The 23,791-nt window shown below is 39.7% G+C and overlaps 2 protein-coding genes across 8 annotated transcripts in view; one reads left to right on the forward strand and one right to left on the reverse strand.

The window, feature by feature from the left end:
* The window catches only part of LOC129720116 (uncharacterized), a 50,877-nt gene that overhangs the window by 22,277 nt on the left and 4,809 nt on the right, over positions 1–23,791 (forward strand). Inside the window, exons 1-2 of one of the 2 annotated variants that reach the window (XM_055671546.1) lie at positions 5,581–5,808; positions 22,699–23,118. The exons of the other annotated variant lie outside the window; for it this stretch is intronic. The gene's annotated coding sequence lies outside the window, so the exon portion shown is untranslated. Of the gene's footprint in view, positions 1–5,580; positions 5,809–22,698; positions 23,119–23,791 lie in introns of those variants that run through there. 2 annotated transcript variants of the gene reach the window in all.
* LOC129720114 (aquaporin AQPAn.G-like) lies at positions 443–22,954 on the reverse strand. Of its 6 annotated transcripts, none has more exons than XM_055671539.1 (4): positions 22,666–22,954; positions 1,195–1,448; positions 764–1,138; positions 443–702 (listed from the first exon to the last, which is right to left on the reverse strand). In XM_055671539.1, exons 1-4 carry the CDS (start codon positions 22,775–22,777, stop codon positions 547–549), a joined length of 897 nt encoding a protein of 298 aa, XP_055527514.1. In that variant the 5' UTR covers positions 22,778–22,954; the 3' UTR covers positions 443–546. The 6 variants fall into 6 exon arrangements, with proteins under 6 accessions (XP_055527514.1, XP_055527515.1, XP_055527513.1 ...); XM_055671540.1 differs by having other exon boundaries at positions 1,195–1,445; positions 22,666–22,953; XM_055671538.1 differs by lacking the exon at positions 22,666–22,954 and adding an exon at positions 3,490–3,757 and having other exon boundaries at positions 1,195–1,445.

The raw sequence follows: 23,791 nt of genomic DNA on the forward strand, positions 1-23,791 counted from the left end.
TTTCAAATAAAGGTAACCGACAGTTTTACGAAGACACACAAAAATATATTTAAGTGAATTTGCAACCTGTACTACTGTTTAAAGATTCACGTGAAAAACGATAGCAATAGTATACCGTATGTTCAACAGAAAACGTTCAATGCATTGCTATAGAGTAACTAAAGGCGTTTGCATTTGAATTGACAAATCTTCTAGAATCGAGTGGTAAAAAGCAATACAGTCCCAATTATGTTTCGGATGGTGATTGATGAACATTTTTATTCGATTTTCGTTTATTAATATAACAATTGTCGCAATGGTTATACAGTGCGAAAAGTTCTTAATATAAATGGAACTAACCATAAAATAAGTATAATTTCTTCTAAGTTAGAAAAATAAAATGCCCGTTATCATGCTGCCCCCATAACGACAAAGGTTTGATGGTTTATATAAAAACTTCAGGTTTTGCCAAATATCAGTCGTTCGAGAATACTTAAAATGTATAAATTATGTACTCGCTTAGATCATTAAGAAACAAAATGCAACTTCTAGGTTTAGCAGAAAATTCTAAACCCCATTGCGATCGACAGTGCTAATCGTGATTTCATCTGGCAGAACGACAGGCCTCACCAGTGGTTCCTCTTCGGGAACCTCTCTTCGAAAAACGTATTTGTAAATCAACGTGAAAACAACTCCTGCCAGCGGTGGAGCTACCATATACACCTAAAATCAAAGACAATCATTAAATAATTTTATCTTTTGCTCACTACGCTCTTGCACTTACCCACAACATTTTGTAGCTTGAGTTCCAGATCGCAGGCGCCAGTGTACGGGCCGGATTCATGCTGGCTCCGGTGTAGGGCCCACCGGCGATGGAGATTCCACCGACTATGAAGGCAAATTTCAACGGAATAGAGTCGGAGTTCTTTCGATTCCTTGGATCCCAAATTCCAACGTTGGTCCAGATTAGAATCCCGGTGATGAAGAACTCTAGCAAAAAAGTGTCCACCGCGGAAAGGTCATTGTGCGGAGCGGTAACACAGATTGGCCGGTCAAAAAAGAGAGCTTTGGAAAAAAATACCGCCGGTGTGATACCCATCAGCAGTCCATAGCCGACAAGCCCGCCCGAGAATTGAGCAATGAAGTAGAGGATGAGCATCTGAAACGATCAAAGGTTGCATTAGGCTGTCAATCTATGCTTATCTTCGAGCATACCGGGAACGTCATCTGGTTGTAGATGTAGCCTGCAATCGATACGCTCGGGTTTATGTGGGCACCCGACACACAACCGAAAACGATAATAACCATCATGACGGTGAATCCGAACCCCAGTCCGGAGGACATGTTGGTGGGTTCATTACCGAAGCCGGCTACCGTACACATACAGCCTAGAAACATCAGCATGGCAGTGCCAAAAAACTCCGCCAGGAAAATGCATATCGTGTCCCATAAGGAGTGGCCGGTTCCTGCTGAAACATAATAAACAGAAACTTATTGAATTGATTTAGGATACCACTACTGCTATTACTTCCTAGCAAATCGAGAAAATCTTCTTTGGTCATGAATAAATTTCTTCTCAAATCTTAATATGAACTAATTATGTATAGTCTAAATTTGGAGATGCCAGTTTGAAGCATCGTTGCATTTGCATGGCACGTGCTTCGTTGCAATGGTGTGAATGCTTCTGCGCACTACCAAAGAGAAACGTATGCGAGTGTAAAAAGCTTCTTGGTGATGTAAACGCGCGCCACCTGGTTGTCAAAAATCTCTTTCAAAGTTTTGCTGATTCACTGCTAGACGGAGCAGTTTGAATTATTGATAGTTTATAGTGCTCTCATGCCGGGATGCAAAATTTAGCTATTGAAGGTTTTTTTTCTAAAACAAACAATTTCTTCACATGTAAAATTGTTTCAAAACACTTTCACTTTGGGTTTATTTTATCACCATATACTATTTAATTATACACACTCGAACTACCGAAGAGATGATAAACACCGTTGTTTATTTGGTTTAGTGGTCACTTGAGTCATTTGTTTGTTACAACCGTGCGCTTGAAGTGCATTTGACATTCCCAACAATTGCGATAAAGTGAAAGTGAAGCACTTGAGTCATGAGATTTTGCTCTGTTCTAACAGTAATCTCAACACAAATTCTATGGCTGTGTTGGAAATTTAATTTGAAAAGTCAAATGCAACTTTTACGTCTTTAATATAAATAGGTAGAGCGGGGCTAGTTGGTTACGGGGTAAGTTGGTCAATGAGAATATCTTCGTATCTACGTATCAAAAAAAATCGTGTTATATGGGTGATATGTAGCGAATAACCAGAGAAACTAAATAACAAAATGAAGTACCGTTTTAATTAGGACGTGTAAAAAATACAGTTTGGTGCCAAATTAGCCATCAATTCTACTCGGTTTTCAAGTTGAAACTTTTTGTCTAAACAAAGCTAGCCAAATTGAAATAAACATAGCTCAACGTATTATGAAAGTCATTTTAGTTCGTTTCAAGTTGTGTGAAGCAAACTTTCGCTAAAATTTTGTTTTTATATATTTCAAGTAATTTTCACATTTAATACATGAGGGGCTAGTTGGTCACATACTAGCGGGGCTGGTTGGTCATATGTACATCATAAATGAATTCGAGTTACCAAGTAAATGCGATGTCAGGAACAGCGCATTTCGTGATGCAAACTTAATCCAAGCAATAACAACATGTGCTCTTGTTAGTAAACTATTTAGTAAAAATTATCTCCATTTCATCGTCGTTTTGATGAATATTTTACTGCACACTATAAATGCTGAATCATTGATCTGAAATAACTATAACGTATACTAATGCATCGACAAATGCCTTCTACCTGATGAAAATTTCGGCGAAAGTAAGCTTTCACGTTTTTTTTTTCATGCAATTATGAGTTACTTTTCTCATGGTTTGGGATTTCGGAAGCAAACGTATAAACGAAAAAACCGGATGCGGTTTGACCTCCGCTGAGACGCTACAGGCTGCCGCAAATGCAGTGAGGAAGGAAAACTGAATTGTCCTTCCGAAATATAAATGGTCAATTTACCCCACACACTGACCAACTTACCCCGGGTGAGGGGCTAGTTGGCCAATTAGACATCCACTCAAAAAACATAGAATATCCGCAAAATCATTAACTATTCTGAACAGTTTATATTTTTTCTAGATGCTATAGACTTAACACAATATTTCCATGGAATGAGTTTTTGCCGTAATGTTTCCTACAAAAAGTTACAGAACATTTTGACCAAATATGACCAACTAGCCCCGCACTACCCTACCAAATGAATAAATTATCTCGAAACCGGTGCATCGAGAGATTTTTGAAACAGGTTTTAATTTCTCGAGACAATTCATTTTTCATTCAAAACTGATGCAGGTATTTCTAATCAGAGCTAATGATGCTGTAATTCTTGGTTTGGAGCAATTTACAATTCACAAATTATCTGCAACGTTTCGACAAACTAACATTATTTTCTAGAGCTCACCCCACAGCGAAGTCTGGTGCTTGCCTATCGAAAACGAGCCATTTTGTAGCTTTCCTCCCGATCGCGGTTCCGTATTTAAATTCACCGATTTTTTCGTAAAAATATTCCACCCGGGGCCTCGAGCCATCTCTTTACTATTCACAAAAGCCGATTCGCTCGCTGCTAAAGTCCGAACAGCACTGGACTGCAGATGCGCACAGACACAAAGGTAATGATTAGGTTGATGATGACCGGCCGTTAGACGATTCTTCATAGAGAGTAAATCCCACCCAGAATCTACCCCTTGCATTTATTATTGCTACTATAATCAACGTTTCACTCATACGTTTTCTGCTGCTGATAGCTTGACTTTGATAAAAAATTACAGGATGGTTGTGTGCAAAGCCACGACCGCAAAGTTGAAGTAGAATACTTTTACTAATTTAATAATATTGATAGATAATAGGATTGACTAATTTAATAATATAGTAAATTGCTTGTCATGATTAGAGTTTGCCAATTTTTAAATTTTGATCATGCGAACAATTAATTTTTATGCAAATAGTGAAAATTTTTCGGATGTCGTGCTTATGACTGAAGGAAAAAATTATTCAGTACGTTCTGAGACACGGGGATGAAGTAAAATTTATAACTTTCATAAATTCAAAAATGTAACTTAACTCAAGAGAAAATGTTAACTTTTCAATCATCAGGTTTTTGTTTCATCTTGAAAAGGACAATTTGTTGTTCAATTCAATATCGGATAAGATATCTTGGCGTTATCACTGACAGTGCGAATGAAGTATTCCTTGTGATAAAATAAACAGTGGAAAGCTAACTTAACATTCAAAACTAGACGGCTCACGTGTTGTCAAATTAAGTCAACTTTTCATTGAATGCATTTACTAGTGCCCGCCCTCGCACAGAGACTGCATTTCACTAAAGTGCCTCACTGCATCAGCTGTTATCGATGCTGATACCCGCTGCAACTGATACACTATCCGTAGCCATACCACAGTTGTGGTCGTTACACGCTGCTATTGGTATCCGCTGTTTATGATGGTATATGCAAGGTATATGATTATGTCGACCGTGCTTGGGAAGCGATCATATAACGACCAATCAGAGGTAAATTTTTTCGTTTTGACAAGGCTTGACTATTTTCAATAGAAAAATATTTTGAATAATAAAATTACAATTACCTTTATTTGGGAAAAATCTTAGGAGATTTTCCAATCTATTGCTACAAGAACGAGGGAAATTCATCGAATACTAACCGATTTTTTAGCATTTTAAATTGGACATATTTTTCACTTTTTTCGGTTTTAGATTTTCATTTCACATCCCTATGTAGCCGAACTTCCTGAGAGAAGTATTCTACTTCAAAAAATCCCGCGCAATTACGCCCACTCCTGCCCTGCTGAGAACGACGGCCGGCGGCGGCTCCCCGGGAATGCAGTTGCCGTTGAATAGAGAGTGAGTGGTTCCACGAGGCTGAACGCGAAACACGTTTCGTCTTAAGTCGGTTGCAAAACTTGATTTTTCTCTCGGCTATCTTACTAACACACGCTAGAATACCAGTTTTGTGGAGCCTCTGTGATGACGCTCTTGATAGTACTGTCATACAATCATGCTAAGTTATTTGGGAAGCAAGGACGAAAAGAAGAATTGATAAGAGAGATAAGATAAAAATCTCATGATGCGAATTTGTTGTAACGTTTAGATTGGTGGAGATGTGAGCCGACACTTGCGACACGGTAGCAGATTAATTTAGCTCGTGTCTGCAGATTAGTAGACTTCAAGCCTTCGTGAGTGGTGAACTGATTGTGGATGAAGCATTTTAGCTTGATTGCTCTATTGTGAAGTGGAGTTTCTAGTTTTGCGTTTCGATTAACTGCATACGCCAAGAACAGCTCAAATTCTTGATAATGCAATAATCGTTAGCACGTGCTTTTGGTGGTACGTGATAATTTTGCAAACGGCAATTGAGTTTCAAATGAGCTGAGTGTTTATATCAGTGATTTTTGCAGTCATCATGCATCCACTTAACGACCGGTGGATAATACAGCACGATGTTGGTTGTAATGGAAATGTAATTTTATTTGTACAACAAACAACTGGATTAGCTGTCGTTGTTTCATCTTACATGTTACAGCAATGAATTGTACTCTGGTGATCTTTTCCGTATCAATAAAACCACTTTCATTTCGATGAATCGTTATTAGGATGTGAATGAAACCAGTTCGTGATTATTTAATTAACAGTCTCGACAGCTGTTATGAAAAAACTGAGATAAGCATGTCGTACGACACATTTCGTCTGGAGAAGATGCAAAATTTAGTGATTTTTTGTTTCTTACAATTTCCCTGTAGTTTTCACTGTATTTGACCCCATTATGGTAGAGCTGACCTAACCCAGCTGGCCTAACAAGCTAGTCGTTGTAGGTTCGAGTCTCGGCTCGGGAGAAGACTGTTAGTGCCAGTAGGATCGTAGCAATTGTCCTGTACACTAAACAGTTGGCTGCGAAGTCTGTGTGTTGATAAACAGAAGATCGAGTTCCGAATCGGAATGTAGCACCAAGGCTTTGCTTTGCTTTATGGTACAGCTGAGGAGCTTCACAGCCGCAAAGTTATACAGTCCGCTTTGACATACGGAAGATCATGAGTTGCGTTAAAAATAAATAAAAAATATTTAGGGTAGTTTGGGGTAATTTGGACCCCCTAAGGAAAACTCCTGTTATTTCGTAGCCCGTTTTGTTTATCCCATTAACGTAAAGTCTTACAGTTATATTGACCTGTTTTCTATGTTTTTACACGAAAAAATCATGATATTGAGGTCAAAAGAACAAAAAATAACAAAATTAAAAATAACGATTTTCGGACATAAAAAAATCGTTTTGGGTGAAATGGACCATCTCTTGGGGTAATATGGATCGTGTTTGGGGTAATGTGGATAGGATAAAAAATATGAGTTTTATAGTATCAATGGTTGCTTACTACACAGTAGAAGGTGGTATTAGGCATACGGAATGATAATTGCAATACTTAGGCATTGCACAGAGATTCTACCATGGGCCAAAAAAATACCGTTTTCCAATTATGCAAACTACAAACTGAGAATGAGTTCGTGTGTCGCGCGCGTGTGTGAGACAGTGTGTGTGAGTGTGACAGTGTGTGTGCGTCTGTGTGTTTATGTGTGTCAGTGTGTGTGTATCAGTGTGCGTGAAAAATGATTGTCGATTTTTGGCAACCTTAATTCAAAAAAGGATCACCCTAAGGACCAAACAAAAAATACGAGTATAAAGTTTTCCGATAAAAAACAAGTAAACCAATGTTGATCATGATCTGAACAAAAAATAAATCTGGTTATTAGAAAGGTTTAACGGTATTGAAGTGAATAACATTTTCTGACATCAGAAATGAGTTCAGCACCTCAAAATTGGCATTATACGTCATTTTCAATAATTTTAGAAAAACTTTTAGGTTTTTCCAACTTTTGTTCAGAGACCCGCCACTGTGCGGGGGATTGAAAACATTCTGTGTACAGACAATTCATCTCGGATTGCCTGCAATACTTTTCACAGTTCATCCTTTGTACACTGCCATCTGTCCGTCCGTTTTTATCTGCCCGCGACATCAGTCCGACAAAAGATTTTATTTCAAACTCACCTGACCATATTACCTTAAAAAACTGTCTCTTTTATCCCAAACAGGACGCCTTTCTGAAAACGCAATTTCTTACACTATTTTCGATCGAACTTATCGCAATTTTTCATTAAAATGTAGCCTTTCAATAAACAAACACGGCTGCAAAGCTGATCGGCTGAAAACATCGAATAAGTTCTCGAAAACCTTAAATATACAAGCGTAAAACTTACAGCAACATAATCTTTAGACGTTTCCTTTGTTTATACTGGCACTGTGGTGCACCTATCATAGCAAACCATGAAACTTTCATTTTAGGTAGGGTTTAGTAGTTCAAGGATAGGATGAAGTAGTACTTGGAGCCCAAAAAAGTAATACTTTCCAAGATAAAGCACCTGTCCATTTCACCCCAGGGGTCCAAATTACCCAAAACTACCCTGAAGTTGTAGTTCACCACAATCTTTTATGGCATTAAATTTGAACACGCATTAAAACGGTTTTCAATTGAAAACGAAAGATTAACAGCGTCACTGACGATTCTTAATTGAAAATGACAATGAGCGATGACATGGGGCTTGTTCGTATTGATCGGAACTTACGTTATGTATTTAATGGTTTCGATTGCCGTGCCAACTGCGTCTTGCGGTGTTAGAAAACTATCACCGGATGACATGATGTGGTGCTGATTTCAAATGACACATTGAAAAGTATCATAATTTACATCAGTGACTCTGTCAGTTGAGGTTGTCATTAGTTCTATTTGAAATAATACGATGAACACCAGATGGGAAAGAAACCCGTAACCAAACCTGTTCGACAACAAACGTGCTTCTATGACAGTAGCAAAAAACATGTAAATGAAACTGTTCGAATCGAAATGACTGCTCGAAATATTCAGTTTCATTGATATGTTGAGTAAAGAGAGCTCTGATTGTGACAACGGAAGTATCATTGGATACTTCTTAGCGCCCCGTAATCATTTATTTGATTTGTTTGTTTTGGTGAGTTGCAGAAAAATAATAATTAAGGAAACCGCTCCTGTATTCATCTCATCACCCTTATTTGTCCAATTTATCGTCAAATTTTGCTATATTTTTTCTAAAGTAAAACTTCTAATCACTCGACTAAATCGCGAGAGGTAAAATTTAAATTGCTTCTACCTTCAAAAGATAGTAAAAGTTGATGATAAACGGACAAACAAGCGCTATGAGATGAATATAGATTTTGAGATAATTATAGGAGCTAAGTCCATACTTTAATTAAATAATTTTGAGACACTTTGTTTCATTTATCGTCATTGCGGATTGCCATTTGCCAATGACACGGGATGACTCTAGTTCTCTTATTATTAATTCACACACTACAAGCAAGCAAACAAAAAATATTACTAGCGAACACATACTGCCAGCATACGCACAGTTGCGATCGAACGAGCTGGTATTGCAGCAAAAACCATACAAACGTATTAAAATCGCCGCCTGCTGCACTGCGACTTACCGCAGCTTTGTTCGCTTCTGGTCAATCTACTCTCTAGTAAATCATCCTCTTGCAATAGAGATCAATGAAGATTGAATTTCTAAATGCTAGATTTCATACGTGACTACTGAGGTACCTCGAACAAGCAAAACAACAACAAATCGTTTATATCGTTTAGTGTTGGCTGTGGTGGAGAACAAAATTAGCATCACGAAATCACAATTTTCCGTGTTCTGGTGGACGCATAGCTAATTTTTTATCGATTACTGGAGAATGAAGCAAATTCGTTGAAAATTGATCGGACTTTAAAAATTCAAAAATTAACCCAACGGGTGCATGAAATTTCGGTTTTCGAGATTTTTTCTGGTCCCAGATGGCTCCAAAATTTATGAAACGTCCAGATCTGGTATCATCTGAAGAAATTCTCGATTTTGGTGATATTTCAAACTTTTCAAGGTCAAATTTCGATCACTTCGCGCCACCTCGTTTTCAGTCCGATTGAGCTAAAATTTTGCATAGGATGTTTTTTTGGGTGGAAAAACATTTTGTGTAGTTTTGAAGTAGAATACTTCTCTCAGGAAGTTCGGCTACATAGGGATGTGAAATGAAAATCTAAAACCGAAAAAAGTGAAAAATATGTCCAATTTCAAATGCTAATAAATCGGTTAATATTCGATGGATTTCCTTCGTTTTTGCAGCAATACATTGGAAAATCTTCTAAGATTCTTCCCAAAAAAAGATAATTGTAATTTTATTATTCACACTATTGAACTATTGAAAATAGTCAAGCCTTGTCAAAACGAAAAATTCGACCTCTGATTGGTCGTTATATGCTTGCTTCCCAAGCACGGTCGACAGGATCATATACCTTGCAATTGAAAACATGCTATTTGGCCTATATAAGAGCCTTTTTCAGCCGGAGCCGCTCATAATAGTTCTAGACAGCGACAACAGCAGTCGTCCTTCTTTAGCAGCAGCACTAGCCCTGTGGTTGGTCACCACGTCTCAGGAGCAGCGCGGTTTTCCTCAGCGTGTGTCGCCAGACAGCCATTATTCCCCCCGTGTTGGGGCAGCATGAAGATTGCCATCAGGAAATCCAAATAAACAAGTCATTGAAAGTTAATAATTTTTGTCAACGCGAGCAAGCATTCTGTGTTGCATCCTAGCAATTTGAATTTGTCGCACCCGTCTAATTTACTGGATGTGAAATAGCTTCCACATGTTGTGCATGTTGTCCGTGTATTTTGATTCCCCCAATGTTAGGGCAGCTCAAAGGTTGTAATTAGCAACCGATTTTGAACCGCAACATGCTTTTTTCAAGGCAAATAAAAAAATAATTGAAGGTTAATAATTTTCTGGCATCAACACAAGCAGACATTCTGTGCGGGATGCAATCAAATTCTGTTGTAGTTGTCTAATTTTCACTTTATTTAGTAAACCCCCCACTGTAGGGGCAGCGCAAAGGCTGCGATCAGCATAACCGACATTGAATAATAAACTGCCCTGTTAGAACGCATTCACAAAAGCAGAGCTAGTATGAAGTCGATTCAATCAATCAGCATAAACAGAATTTCGTCGTCTCCCAGCTGCCAAGTTGCAACATGATGCAACACGCAACAGCAAGCAAACGAAATCGCTTGATGTTACAAACCGCAATACGATACGGGTCAAAACCGTTGCGTGTGTGAGAGCACCATCGGTGTTTATTCGCTGGATATAAAAATCAAATGCGAATTGTGGAATAATTCGTCTAAAGAACATAAGGAAATGGTAAACCTGAACTGAAAGGCGTGGCCTATTACGTAGCACCCTTCGGCTATAAAAGAGTGTTTCTGGGAAAACTAGCTACATTCATTAGTCGGAAGGTGAACTGGATGGACCGTCCACAACGTTGACAGCAGTAACAGCAGATATCGGCACTCAGCAGTAACAGACCATAGCAACGGGTTGCGCCTGTGGTTGCCTTCAAATTAAACAAATCACTTGCCCTGGTTGCCCTGTGGTTGGTCACCACGTCTCAGGCCTCTGCCAGGCTGAACGCCAACGCGAGCATTCGGGTGAGATTTTTGCCGTACATCAACCGGCACTTCCTCTAATGGAAAAGTTGGATCATTTTGTTCAGAAGAATATTACTGTCGGTAATATTACAGAGATGCGATTGCATTATATCCGATATGGAATTGAGCAATTGTTCTTTTGAGAACAAATAAAACACTTAATTTGAAGAGTTAATAGCTTTGGGTACCAGTAGCAGTATGGTAACAGCCTCAGCGGTAGGTGCAGCCGTACCAGCGAAGGAAAAAAATCACCTCTAGCGATTAATGAATACATATAAAACAGGCCTAGGATGCGTTGACATCGTCGTCAGTATGCGAAAAACAAAGTATCGGTGCTGGTGCACTCTTTTTGCTTTCCTCTTTACGATATATTTCTATTCATTAGTGTACACCACAATACGTGGTTCTCAATGTGCACACCTCGGTTTATGAAGTTATTCGTCTCTGTTACAGAGAGCGATCAGAACTTGTTATATCCTTATTCTTTTGACTCATGAATATGATTTTTTGTCAGAAAAAGAAAGAAAATGAGAGTGTATGCTCTCCTACTCTCGCTTGAACTCAACCGCTGCCGAAGTAGTTCCTTCCCCCACACATTCCCTCTCACCGCACCACACCTCTGCTGCTGTTCAGGCGACATGATTTTCTCCTGTTGCTATCCTTTCTTCCCGTAACTACCGGCCTATGGAGAGACAAACGCAACGATCGAATCGCTTCTCAGAGCTGATGATGTCATATGTTTGTTTTCTCCCACCTAGGCACCCTATCATCATTTCATTATGGGTTGAGAGGATTCGAGTTTAGTCCCGGCCTGTACACTTCGTGAAGTGCACATATGATGAATAAACGACGATTGCATCATATTCGTTTCGTTTCCATCACTGGCCGGTACTTCCCTAAGGTCGATGTTATAAGGAAGTAAATGGAAGCGGCACGGCGAAACAGTTCAGGTGTGCTTAGACGCGCGTCATTTTTCGTTGTTGATATTATTCCCCACATGAAACGACGTGCTTTCGGTAGATGCATTTGCCAACACTCACTCCAGTAAATCTGTGTCTAATTTTCAATGTGAAAACACCTTTCTATTGTGTTGGCCGTGCGCATTAGATCTCTGCCAGGCTAAACGCAAAAAGCGGCGCGAATCGATTCGCCCGACCGTAGGTTAATGTACAGCCGTAAGTAGAGCTGTGTAAAAGTATTCTACTTCAACCTTGCGGTCGTGGCTTTGCACACAACCTTCCTGTGATTTTTTTTTTTAATTTTCTGGTTACTTTTTTCCCATATAAGTGACGGACACCAAAATCTATGCGTAGTTATGCTCAAAGAAGGAGTACCACAATAAATCAAACAATGGTCGCAGTGGTTCAGTCTTCTACAAGGGGAAAAAATGCTCAAGGTGCATCGCATAACAATCCTAAAGCCGACATAGGTGTCGATGGTTGTAGGGTGGCGTGATCCACCAACCCAATTGGTCTAGATTTACTGGTCGAAACCAGGAGATTTTCTGAGGTGAAAAATCTCTGGGACCACGCCTTCTATCGCATGAGGAAGTGAGGCGTCGTACCGTTAATTAACGGGTCGTAAGATAGGGTCCTGGGTGGAGTCTCCTCCCCGGAAGTCGGTAATTGGCACAACAACAGTGGCGGAACTAGACGAACGGAAAATAAGTGAGAAAAAAATATTTTCAGAGCCAGTTTGGTGTTTTTTTTTGACAAAGTGTATGCAACTATTCTTTATTTTTTTCCTTTAAAAAATATATAGACCATTACTGAAAAAAACATGTGCAAACACCAAAAATTATAACCAATTTCATTTCTCAAAAACTCCAAGTTTCAAAACTCTGATTTTATACAATGTTAGTTAATTATTGATGGTTGTTTTTTCACCATTAATCCTTCATATAAATGCGGGTATGAGCCCTAAATTTGCCCTTTCTTAGTAATATTCAAAATGTTCATATGGGTTGCCTAGGGACGAATGACAGTTTGGGGTTAAAGTCCTTTCAAAAGAAATCAATCAATCAATCAATATAGGTTGCCTCACGCACAATAAAATAAAATCCCCAGAATCACTAAAAACCTACACCAATCAAGAACGTGGATAGCCCCCTTTATTTTAATCGACAAAAACCGTAAATTTTTTGAAAGAGAGAAAGACTGATAACACAGTGCAACAAAAATTTACTTTTTTTTCTGCCTTGGCTTCTATGTATGATTTTTTCGTGTATTTTGACGCAAAAACAAATTCCCCGAGTTTGAACACATTCTACCTTAAGGGGCAACAGTGGCGCCATTTTGAGTTTTTACGAAATCAGAAATTTTCGATGTTTTTTCGACGGTATTTTGTTTTAAAACCAAATATCAAAATTCTAAGAGTTTGTCCACATATCAGTATTTGATTACCCATCTTTCAATCGGACAAAAACTGAGCTCAAAACGGTGTTTCTACGAGAATGGATCTGGCATGGTTTTAGTATATTTCACAAAGCGAAATAATATCGAGTATGTATGAGCATGATTGGTAATGCGCTAATATCTAAAAGTGGTAGTCAAATCATCCTAAATTTTGCTCAGAATCGTACTATATACAATAAATATAGTTATAACCCTAGGCTATCGGATGTGTTTGGTGATCGCTCCGATAGAATATAGAACAAAAGACGCGCGAGCAAGTGTTGGCATTGTTTGCCTGGTCGAGTGAAGGTTCAAGGTCGCCCGCCCTTGTGCAACTGTTTCGCATCGTGGCTGTTTGCTGGTGCGTAAGCCGATTTGGCTGCTAAGTGATTTGTGCTACAGCAGTGGACGAGAATCTCAACACAAAGGAGGAAAAAGAAGAAGCCAACAGTTGACAGCGAGTTGTGTCGCTGTGCTGAGTGATCACACACCCGGCTCGCTGCTGGTGGCTGTTTGGAGCTGCTGTATTGGTGCTGCTGGCTGTAACGGCTGCAGCTTCGACCGTTCGGACAACCAACCCTGCTGAAAGGAGAAGTAAAGAGGTACGTGTTCTGTCGGCGCTAGTGCGCTAGATTTTTGCGCGATGGATGTAGATCCCTCGCCTCCCGTGCCACCATCCCCGAACCCCTCCGACCCTGTCCCTCCTGCCAACCCTTCCTCTGTTAATTCTTCAGTCCCCCCTCGCCCCAGGCTTTACCCGGACGGATCTCAGGGCAGCTTTACTGTTTTTTTTCGGCCAGAAGCAGGACCGAAATCGAAACCGTTAAACATCCTGCCGATTTCGAAGGGGTACAAGGCCGTGACCGAAATCTCCAAGGTCAGACCCAACAAGCTCCGTGTCGTGGTCAGCGACCTGGAACAGGCCAACGCTATTGCTCGCTCCGAGCTTTTCACACGCGAGTATCGCGTTTATATACCCGCACGAGACGTGGAGATCGACGGTGTCATAACCGATTCGAGTCTGTCGGTCGAGTGTATCTTGGCAAGCGGTTTTGGCTGCTTCAAAAATGCTTTGTGTCACGACGTAAAAATAAAAATCATAGATTGCAAGCAATTGCGGTCTGTGTCTCTTGTCAACGGCACAAAAGTGTACACTCCGTCAGACTCGTTTCGTGTTACGTTTGCCGGATCTGTTCACCCTAGCCACGTCTCGATCGATCGGGTTCGTCTGCCTGTGCGATTGTATGTACCCCGTGTTATGAATTGCACCAATTGCAAGCAGCTAGGCCACACAGCCGCCTACTGCTGCAATAAGGCACGCTGAAGCAAGTGTGGAGAAACTCATGCGGACATACTCATGCAGTGTAAATGCTGAAAAATGTATTCACTGCGGGGAAAACCAGCATGAGCTCTCCACATGCCCGGTGTACATGCAGCGCAGAGATAAAATCAAGCGGTCACTTAAGCTTTGTATTGCCTCAATATATATTCCTCCCAGAGCACAGGTTGGGCAACGGTTGCTCTTTGATTTAATAGAACTTCTTCCCTCGCCACGTTTGATTTTGGGAGACTTCAACTCTCATGGTGTGGCTTGGGGTTCCCCTTACAATGATAACCGCTCCTCTTTAATCTATAACCTTTGCGATGACTTCGACATGACTATTTTAAACAACGGTGAAATGACACGTATCCCGAAACCTCCAGCGCGCCCAAGCGCTTTGGACCTATCCTTATGTTCGACGTCGCTACGGTTGGATTGCACATGGAAGGTAATCCTTGATCCTCACGGTAGCGACCATTTGCCTATTCTTATTTCAATTAATAACGGGTCAACTCGCATGCGACCAATTGACATTCCGTATGACCTCACACGGAATGTCGATTGGAAGTTATACGAGGAAATGATTTCAAAAGCGGTCGAGTCGATTCAACATCATCCACCACTTGAAGAATACAACCTCCTCGCGGGCTTGATTCTCGACGCCGCGTTGCAAGCCCAAACGAAGAAATATCCCGGCGTAACGATCGAAGAGCGGCCTCCAACTCCGTGGTGGGACAAAGAGTGCTCCGATGTCTACACGCAAAGATCCGACGCGTTTTTGGCCTTCCAGAAGGGAGGTATACCCGACGACTATATACGGTATTCGGAGCTTAATACCAAGCTTAAAAGCCTGGCTAAAGCAAAGAAACGCGGATATTGGCCTCGGTTCGTGAACGAGACGTCGAGGGAGACATCGATGAGCACTCTTTGGAACACAGCCCGAAGAATGCGGAATCGCGTAACGGTCAACGAAAGCGAGGAGTCTTCAAGTCGGTGGATTTTTGATTTTGCCAGGAAAGTATGTCCGGACTCTGTTCCTGAACAAAACATTGTTCACGATGCGTCTCCGGGCCACGACGCGATAGAATCACCTTTTACGATGGCAGAATTTTCAGTTGCCTTCCTGTCCTGTAACAATAACGCGCCTGGGTTAGATAGAATCAAATTCAACTTGTTGAAGAATCTACCCGGCAATGCCAAGAGACGCTTGTTGAACTTGTTCAATAAGTTCCTGGAGCAAAACATTGTACCGCAGGATTGGAGGCAAGTGAAGGTGATCGCCATCCAAAAACCAGGGAAACCAGCTTCTGATCACAACTCTTATAGGCCGATTGCAATGCTATCCTGTATCCGGAAATTGATGGAAGAAATGATACTCCGTCGTTTAGACCATTGGGTCGAATCAAATGGTCTACTATCAGATACTCAATTTGGCTTCCGCCGTGCCAAAGGGACGGATGATTGTCTTGCGTTGCTTTCAACAGATATTCAGCTGGCGTATGCTCGCAAAGAACAAATGGCGTCTGCGTTTTTGGACATTAAGGGGGCTTTTGATTCCGTTTCTATTGACATTCTTTCGGGCAAACTTCACCGACAAGGGTTTTCTCCAATTTTGAACAATTTTTTGCACAATTTGTTGTCCGAAAAGCACATGCATTTTACGCACGGCGATTTGGCAACTTTTCGCATTAGCTACATGGGTCTTCCCCAGGGCTCATGTTTAAGCCCCCTTCTTTACAACTTTTATGTAAATGACATCGACGAATGTCTGGCAAATTCATGCACGATAAGACAACTTGCAGACGACAGTGTAATCTTTGTTACAGAAGCCAAAACTGCCGATTTGCAAGGACCATTGCAAGATACCTTGGACAATTTGTCTGCTTGGGCTTTACAGCTAGGTATCGAATTCTCTCCGGAGAAGACTGAGATAGTAGTTTTTTCTAGGAAGCATGAACCTGCTCAGCTTCAAACACAATTAATGGGTAAAACGATTTCTCAGGTTTTGGTACACAAATATCTTGGTGTCTGGTTCGACTCTAAAGGCACCTGGGGTTGTCACGTGAGGTATCTGATGAAAAAATGTCAACAATGAGTGAATTTTCTTCGCACAATAACCGGACAATGGTGGGGAGCCCATCCAGGAGACCTTATAAGGCTTTACCAAACAACGATACTATCTGTTATTGAGTACGGGTGTTTCTGCTTCCGCTCCGCAGCAAACACACATTTAATCAAACTGGAGCGAATACAATATCGTTGTTTGCGTATTGCCTTGGGTTGCATGCAGTCGACCCATACGATGAGTTTGGAGGTCTTAGCTGGAGTACTACCATTGAAAAACCGCTTCTGGAGCCTGTCTTCTCGTATTCTTATCAACTGTGAGGTTTTGAACCGTCCTGTGATTGAAAATTTTGAAAGGTTAATCGAACTTAATTCTCAAACCCGTTTTATGACATTGTATTTCCATCACATGTCCCAAAATATTAACCCTTCTTCGAATATTCCAAATCGTGTCGACTTATCAAATACTTCTGATTCTACTGTGTTTTTCGATACATCCATGATAGAAAAAACTCGTGGAATCCCGGATCATTTACGCGTGCAGCAGATCCCCAAAATTTTTTCCAATAAATATCGAAACATCAACTGCAACAATATGTTCTACACTGACGGATCACTTCTTGATGGGTCCACTGGCTTCGGTATTTTCAATAACAATTTAACCGTCTCCCATAAGCTTGATAATCCTGCTTCTGTTTACGTCGCAGAATTGGCTGCAATTCAGTACACCCTAGGGATTATCGAAAAAATGCCCACGGACCATTATTTCATCTTTACGGACAGTCTCAGTTCCATTGAGGCTCTCCGATCGATGAAAGATGTTAAGCACTCTCCGTATTTCCTGGGGAAAATACGGGAACATCTGAGTGCTTTATCCGAAAATCTTCTCAGATTACCTTAGTGTGGGTCCCTTCTCACTGCTCGATACCGGGCAATGAGAAGCGGACTCTTTGGCTAAGGTGGTCGCAACAAACGGTGGAATTTATGAAAGACCAATTGCCTTCAATGAATTTTTCTCATTTGTACGTCAGAATACGATCATCAGTTGGCAAAATGCTTGGACCAGAGGGGAACTGGGAAGGTGGTTACATTCCATAATCCCCAAGGTGTCGACGAACCCGTGGTTCAAGGGGTTGGATGTAAGTCGGGATTTCATTTGCGTGATGTCCCGGCTTATATCCAATCACTATAGATTTGACGCGCATCTCCGTCGTGTTGGGCTCGGGGAGAGTGGTATCTGTGCCTGTGGTGAAGGTTATCACGACATAGAGCACGTTGTTTGGTCATGCCCTGTACACCGTGACGCCAGGTCTAGATTAATAGCTTCCCTGCAGGCCGAAGGCAGGCAGTCGGCTGTTCCTGTTCGTGATGTCTTGGAAAGCCGTGACCTATCCTACATGTCCCTTATATACGTTTTCCTGAAATCCATCCACGCCCCAGTTTAGTCCTATTCCCTTCCGCCTGCATCCAGCCTAACGACAAGAACACGTTAAGACCCCGGATCCGGAAACAGCAATCAGACCCGCACGATACTCTCAAGGCCCGAGGGAGACAACCCAATATGCCAGTCCGTAATATCTTGGCCCAGCAGCGGAACATGTGCTTACCTATGGCAATGAAAACCATCATACAGTAAACCAGTGCTTTAAATGCAAAATATTATAGCTTTAAGTTACATTTAGTTTCAGCTCGTAGTCGGCAGCGAGGATAAAAAATTTGCTTTTAGTTATTAAGATACTTTAGAAAGTAAGCTACCAGATATAATTGGCGCCGTTAAACATTAAATTGTATTTGTGCCGTGTCAAATAAATTATAGATGAACAAAAAAAAAAATAATAATAATAATAAAAGTGGTAGTCAAATTATGTTTTATATTGAGTAATAAAGTCTCAGGAATCGATTGGTAGGTGACTCGCATTTTGGGCCAGGACGGGTCAAAACATACAAATCTCGCTCCAGGTATGAGACAAAATCATCGCGTCTTTGATAAAGTCAAAATTGCGCTACCAAGCTGAGCAGTAATATAAACAAAGACTGCATGATTCACAAAAAAATGTGTTCAAAAACCCAATATTTGAAACTTATGCTTAAAGATGATACTATTCAAAAACGAGACTTGGAAGGCGCTAGTCGATAATGAAAAAATCTAAAAAAAAAACGTAGTTTGTATGGTCTGACAGCATATCATACAATAATTTGTGATAATGTGCTAGTAGAAATCAAAAAAAAAATACTCTGATTGACAGAGCGCTGATAGCTAATCTGCCGGTACCCGGATAACTGTCCCATAATGAAAAACAACATGTTGAGAAAACGGCGATTTTATATTATCCGTGAATTTTCGGATTTCCAGCAATTACGTCCAGAACCCATGTCCATAACAGTTTCATGGCACCACAAGTTTATCATTGAGAACAAAAAACCATTGATGGAATTGGTTTTACGTTATATAACTTAAAAAAAAAAGACAAAATGGGACAAAACATGCGGGTACATTTCAAAAGTACTCGCATATTTTGTCCCATCACATATAAATTCAACCAGCAACCGGCAGTATCATTGGCAACGTAGATTGTACTACAGAACAGCAACTTTAGTCTAGTTAATTAAATGACATAATTGTAAATGCCTAAAATAATCCGATATACTCTAATCTGGAGCAAAATTATATGTTTACAGTTTGTACCACCATGCAGTGGGACTGTAATGCGGGTACTTTCAATATGGGACAAAAACAACTTGGTATTTTGAAGTAGAATACTTCTCTCAGGAAGTTCGGCTACATGGGGATGTGAAATGAAAATCTAAAACCGAAAAAATTGAAAAAATATGTCCAATTTCAAATGCTAATAAATCGGTTAGTATCCGATGGTTTTCTTTCGTTGTTGCAGCAATAGATTGAAAAATCTTCTAAGATTCTTCCCCAAAGGAGATAATTGTAATTTTATTATTCACACTATTGTACTATTGAAAATAGTCAAGCCTTGTCAAAACGAAAAATTCGACCTCTGATTGGTCGTTATATGATTGCTTCCCAAGCACAGTCGACAGAATCATATACCTTGCAATTGAAAACATGCTATTTGGCCTATATAATAGCCTGTTTCAGCCGAAGCCGCTCATAATAGTTCTAGACAGCGACAACAGCAGTCGTCCTTCCTTAGCAGCAGCACTAGCCCTGTGGTTGGTCACCACGTCTCAGAAGCAGCGCGGTTCTTCTCAGTGTGTGTCGCCGGACTGCCATTATCCCCCCACTGTTGGGGCAACATGAAGATTGTCATCAGGAAATCCAATTTTGGAAATCAGAATGCCTTTTTCAAGGCAAATAAACAAGTCATTGAAAGTTGATAATTTTTGACAACGCAAGCAAGATTCTGTGTTGGGTCCTAGCAATTTAAATCTGTCGCACCCGTCGAATTTACTGAATGTGAAATAGCTTCCACAGGGCATGTTGTCCGTGTATCTTAATTCCCCCACTGTTAGGGCAGCTCAAAGGTTGTAAATAGCAACCGATTTTGAACCGCAAAATGCCTTTTTCAAGGCATATTAACAAATAATTGAAGGTTAATAATTTTCTGGCATCAACACAAGCAGACATTCTGTGTGGGATGCAATCAAATTCTGTTGTAGTTGTCTAATTTTGAAGTAGAATACTTCTCTCAGGTAGTTCGGCTACATAGGGATGTGAAATGAAAATCTAAAACCGAAAAAAGTGAAAAATATGTCCAATTTCAAATGCTAATAAATCGGTTAGTATTCGATGGATTTCCTTCGTTCTTGCAGCAATAGATTGGAAAATCTTCTAAAATGCTTCCCAAATGAAGATAATTGTAATTTTATTATTCTAACTATTGTACTAATAAAAATAGTCAAGCCTTGTAAAAACGAAAAATTCAACCTCTGATTGGTCGTTATATGATTGCTTCCCAAGCACGGTCGACAGAATCGTATACCTTGCAATTTAAAATATGCTATTTGCCCTATATAATAGCCTGTTTCAGCCGAAGCCGCTTATAATATTTCTAGACAGCGACAATATTCAATATTTAAGCATTTTTAGAAAGGGGACAAATAGAGCTTTCAAAACATATACAGGTTTTTACTAATATCAATAAAATATGCTGAGTTATTTGAGTTTCAATCTAATTTTTTAGATATTTTCACGCAATTTTTCAATTTAATTTGAAACCATCTTATTTATTTTAAAACTATTCATCACATATAGGTAAACTTTATAGACATACTTATATGTTTAAAAAGCTCTATTTTTCGTCTTTCCAAAACAGCCAAAATATAAAAAATCGGTTGAAAAATAACCGTATTAAACATAACATTTTGAGCTAAGGTAAAAAACAGGGTTTTGACCATAACTTATATTTTCGGGGTATTTGAAAAACTTCAAGTAAACGCGCAAGTAACACTTCACTAAAGCTACAACCCACACTAAGTCACATCAAAAGTTCTTGCAGTTTTTCATCATTTGTAGCACCGTGAAATAATTGTGCGATAGAAGCCAAAAATTCTGGTTTTCTTAAAAAATATATAACTTAGCCAAATATCAACCGATTTCCACAAAACTACTTTTGTTTGATTCGGAATTGAATATACTTTCAAAATTATAGTATATTTGTGGTATGTTTCTTACAAAAATAGACAGCAAATTTCGAATTAAATTGAAAAATTGCGTGAAAATATCTAAAAAATTAGATGAGTTGAGAAATAAATAACTCAACATATTTTATTGATATTAGTTAAAACCTGTATATGTTTTGAAGGCTCTATTTGTTCCTATTCTAATGCTGCTTAAATATTGAAAATCGGTTGATAAATGACTGAGTTAAAAAATATATGCACTGAGGTCCAAAAAACCGTATTTTGACCATAACTTAATATTTTGGGGGTGTTTGGAAAATTTCTAGTATGAGCGAATGTTATACTCAACAAGACCTACAACCTACACTAGGTCACTTCAGAAGTTCTTGCATTTTTTTTTCATTTGTAGCACAGTGTAATGAATGGTTATTAATAAACTACAACTGAAGTTTGATGATGCTGCAAATGCACAGCAGTGTGATGTTTATTACGATTTGTTGATACTGTGCTTAGCAAGCGGTATAAACGAAACAAATCCGATTTCAAAATGACTGACACGCAAGCAGCCGAGTTATCTTTCTTGTAAAAGTATTCTACTTCAACCTTGCGGTCGTAGATTTGCATACAACCCTCCAGTGATTTTTTCCATACAAAAGTATCAATTTTAATTTTTTTCCAGAAAATATGATAACAATTAAGTCGATTCCCGATGATAACTCAAAAGTGACCAAAATCAGTATGGGACAGTTATGCGGATACCAGCAGTATTGTCTTGCAACACTTACGTTCTGATCCTAAATCAGCGATAAGAAAATTAAAATTAATGACAGATGAGGGCGCCTATAATAATACTACTTCAGAAGGCGCCAATAATGCAAAGATAATGAATTTGCATAACAGTCCCAACAGATGATCATTCTATTCATATTCTCTTTAAAACTCAGTTTAAACTTCTCTATCAACTTATAAGCTTATCAAGCAATCGTCACTCATTTATCTTTTTAAAGATATTTCCGTTTTCTGTTGCATATCAGAATGCCTTCATGATTACAGAAAACCGATAAGGAAACTAGTTTTTCTCTTATTTCACCTCACATAGAAACTATTTTATTGTGTGACATTGCGTCGACACTATTTCCGCAGTTTAACAACCGCACAAAAATATCCACATTACTGTCACCGGTAACGTGTGCCGTCGACAGCCACGATCGTCAAATCATTACCGGTATAATATTGTTATGGTTCGCATTTGCAGTAGGCAGTACACGTACACAGCCGTTATCCGAATCTCAATTAAGCTTATTCAATTTCGTTTAGCCATTTCTCGTCGTAATAACAACTTCACTTTGAACACCTAAACGGGTTGGTATGCAAATATCGGTGCGCCGCTGGAGTGTGAGTTGATAAAGATATTATTTCCTTTTTTTCCGTGTATCATCTTGTTCTTTTCAAATAAGCTATAATAATTATATATCTACTCCGTATTGAATCACAATAACACATGTAGCAAAACAGTACATTACCGTCGTAATCACAGCATTTCCCTCTTAATGGGGTTCCAATCTCCCATCTAGCTAATTTTATCAACCAGATAAGGCGATATCCGATTTAGTCAAATATTTTCCTACGTTTGATAAACTGAACCTTACCCAACCAAGAACTCTTCTTCATATTCTCCACAGAACCAGATTGAACTTGATCTGGCATCGGCACCCGAGACTCCTTGTCAGCGCCAATGCCGTTTGGTTGACCAACAACCATGATGCTGCCAGCTGATCGAATGAACGTGAACACTTTCACCCGCGATAGACACGCTTTTTGCTAATCGATGAACTTGGCGATTCCTTTCAGTAGCGAAAAAAATCACTAGCGATAATAGCCTTGAATAGCCGGTGTAGTACGACCGAATGGCAAGCTGACCGGTTGAGGACTGACTGAATGACCGCCGAGTAAAAGAAGCGCCGTAGGTAAGCTACGCGAGAGTCATCCCTAATCGGTCGGTGCGTAATTATGGTGTGTATTCTACCCGTCCGGTTGCTGAAGTGTTAGTAGACGATTTGTTTACCAAACACTGGCTGTTGTTGTGGCGCACCCCAAAACAGGTAACCACATTGTGGCGGAAAAACGCATTCCAAATTATTTTTTGTTGTGTTTGTATGTGTGCGGTTGTGTTTTAGACAGCTATTAACTGGATCGTTATGATCAGAATGGGTGGTTTGTTGAGATAATTAAATTTTAGTTTAGAAATGAAAAAGAGAACTTGTAAACTTTTTGTTTAGATCGATTGTGGTGTCACTCATGTATCGTTTACATACAAGTGAAATATAATTGATTAAAATGTAACCACTGTGTCAGAAGCTGTTACGCATCCTGCTTCTAAAAATGCTAACCATTGTTGTTCAAACCAATCCCGAAAACATCAGCTTAACCTAGATTTATCATAAAATGTGTGTCATTTTCCTTCACCCGGTTAACAAAACCTGACTGTCTTGAATGGTTGCAGTAGGTCAAGAAGTGATTCAAACAGCCAGTCTCGTATGGCACGGCTTTAACCAGCTCTGAGGCTGCCCACTAGAAGATTATCCCCGATAATCTAGGCTTATCCGGGCGAGTCGTATGGAAATATTCGAACAAAATATTCAAATCCGCTGCAGACAGGCTAGATAAAGCTTGAAAATGATTAAAGAAATCGGTTCGTCAATTATCGATGGCGTTCCTCTACTGAGGTGTGATTAATAATTTTAATCTGAATTAACAGACGTTTAATTCTGGATT

This window comes from Wyeomyia smithii, chromosome 2 (assembly GCF_029784165.1).
Source record: "Wyeomyia smithii strain HCP4-BCI-WySm-NY-G18 chromosome 2, ASM2978416v1, whole genome shotgun sequence".
Classification (NCBI taxonomy): domain Eukaryota; kingdom Metazoa; phylum Arthropoda; class Insecta; order Diptera; family Culicidae; genus Wyeomyia; species Wyeomyia smithii.

Excerpts from the sequence above, each read along its gene's own strand:
- LOC129720114 (XM_055671537.1), bottom strand. The coding sequence starts at position 3,742 with ATGAAGAATCGTCTAACGGCCGGTCATCATCAACCTAATCATTACCTT. Across the intron at positions 1,139-1,194 it reads ACAACCAGATGACGTTCCCG|ATGCTCATCCTCTACTTCAT; the intron begins GTATGCTCGAAG and ends TGATCGTTTCAG. Across the intron at positions 703-763 it reads CAAGCTACAAAATGTTGTGG|GTGTATATGGTAGCTCCACC; the intron begins GTAAGTGCAAGA and ends CTTTGATTTTAG.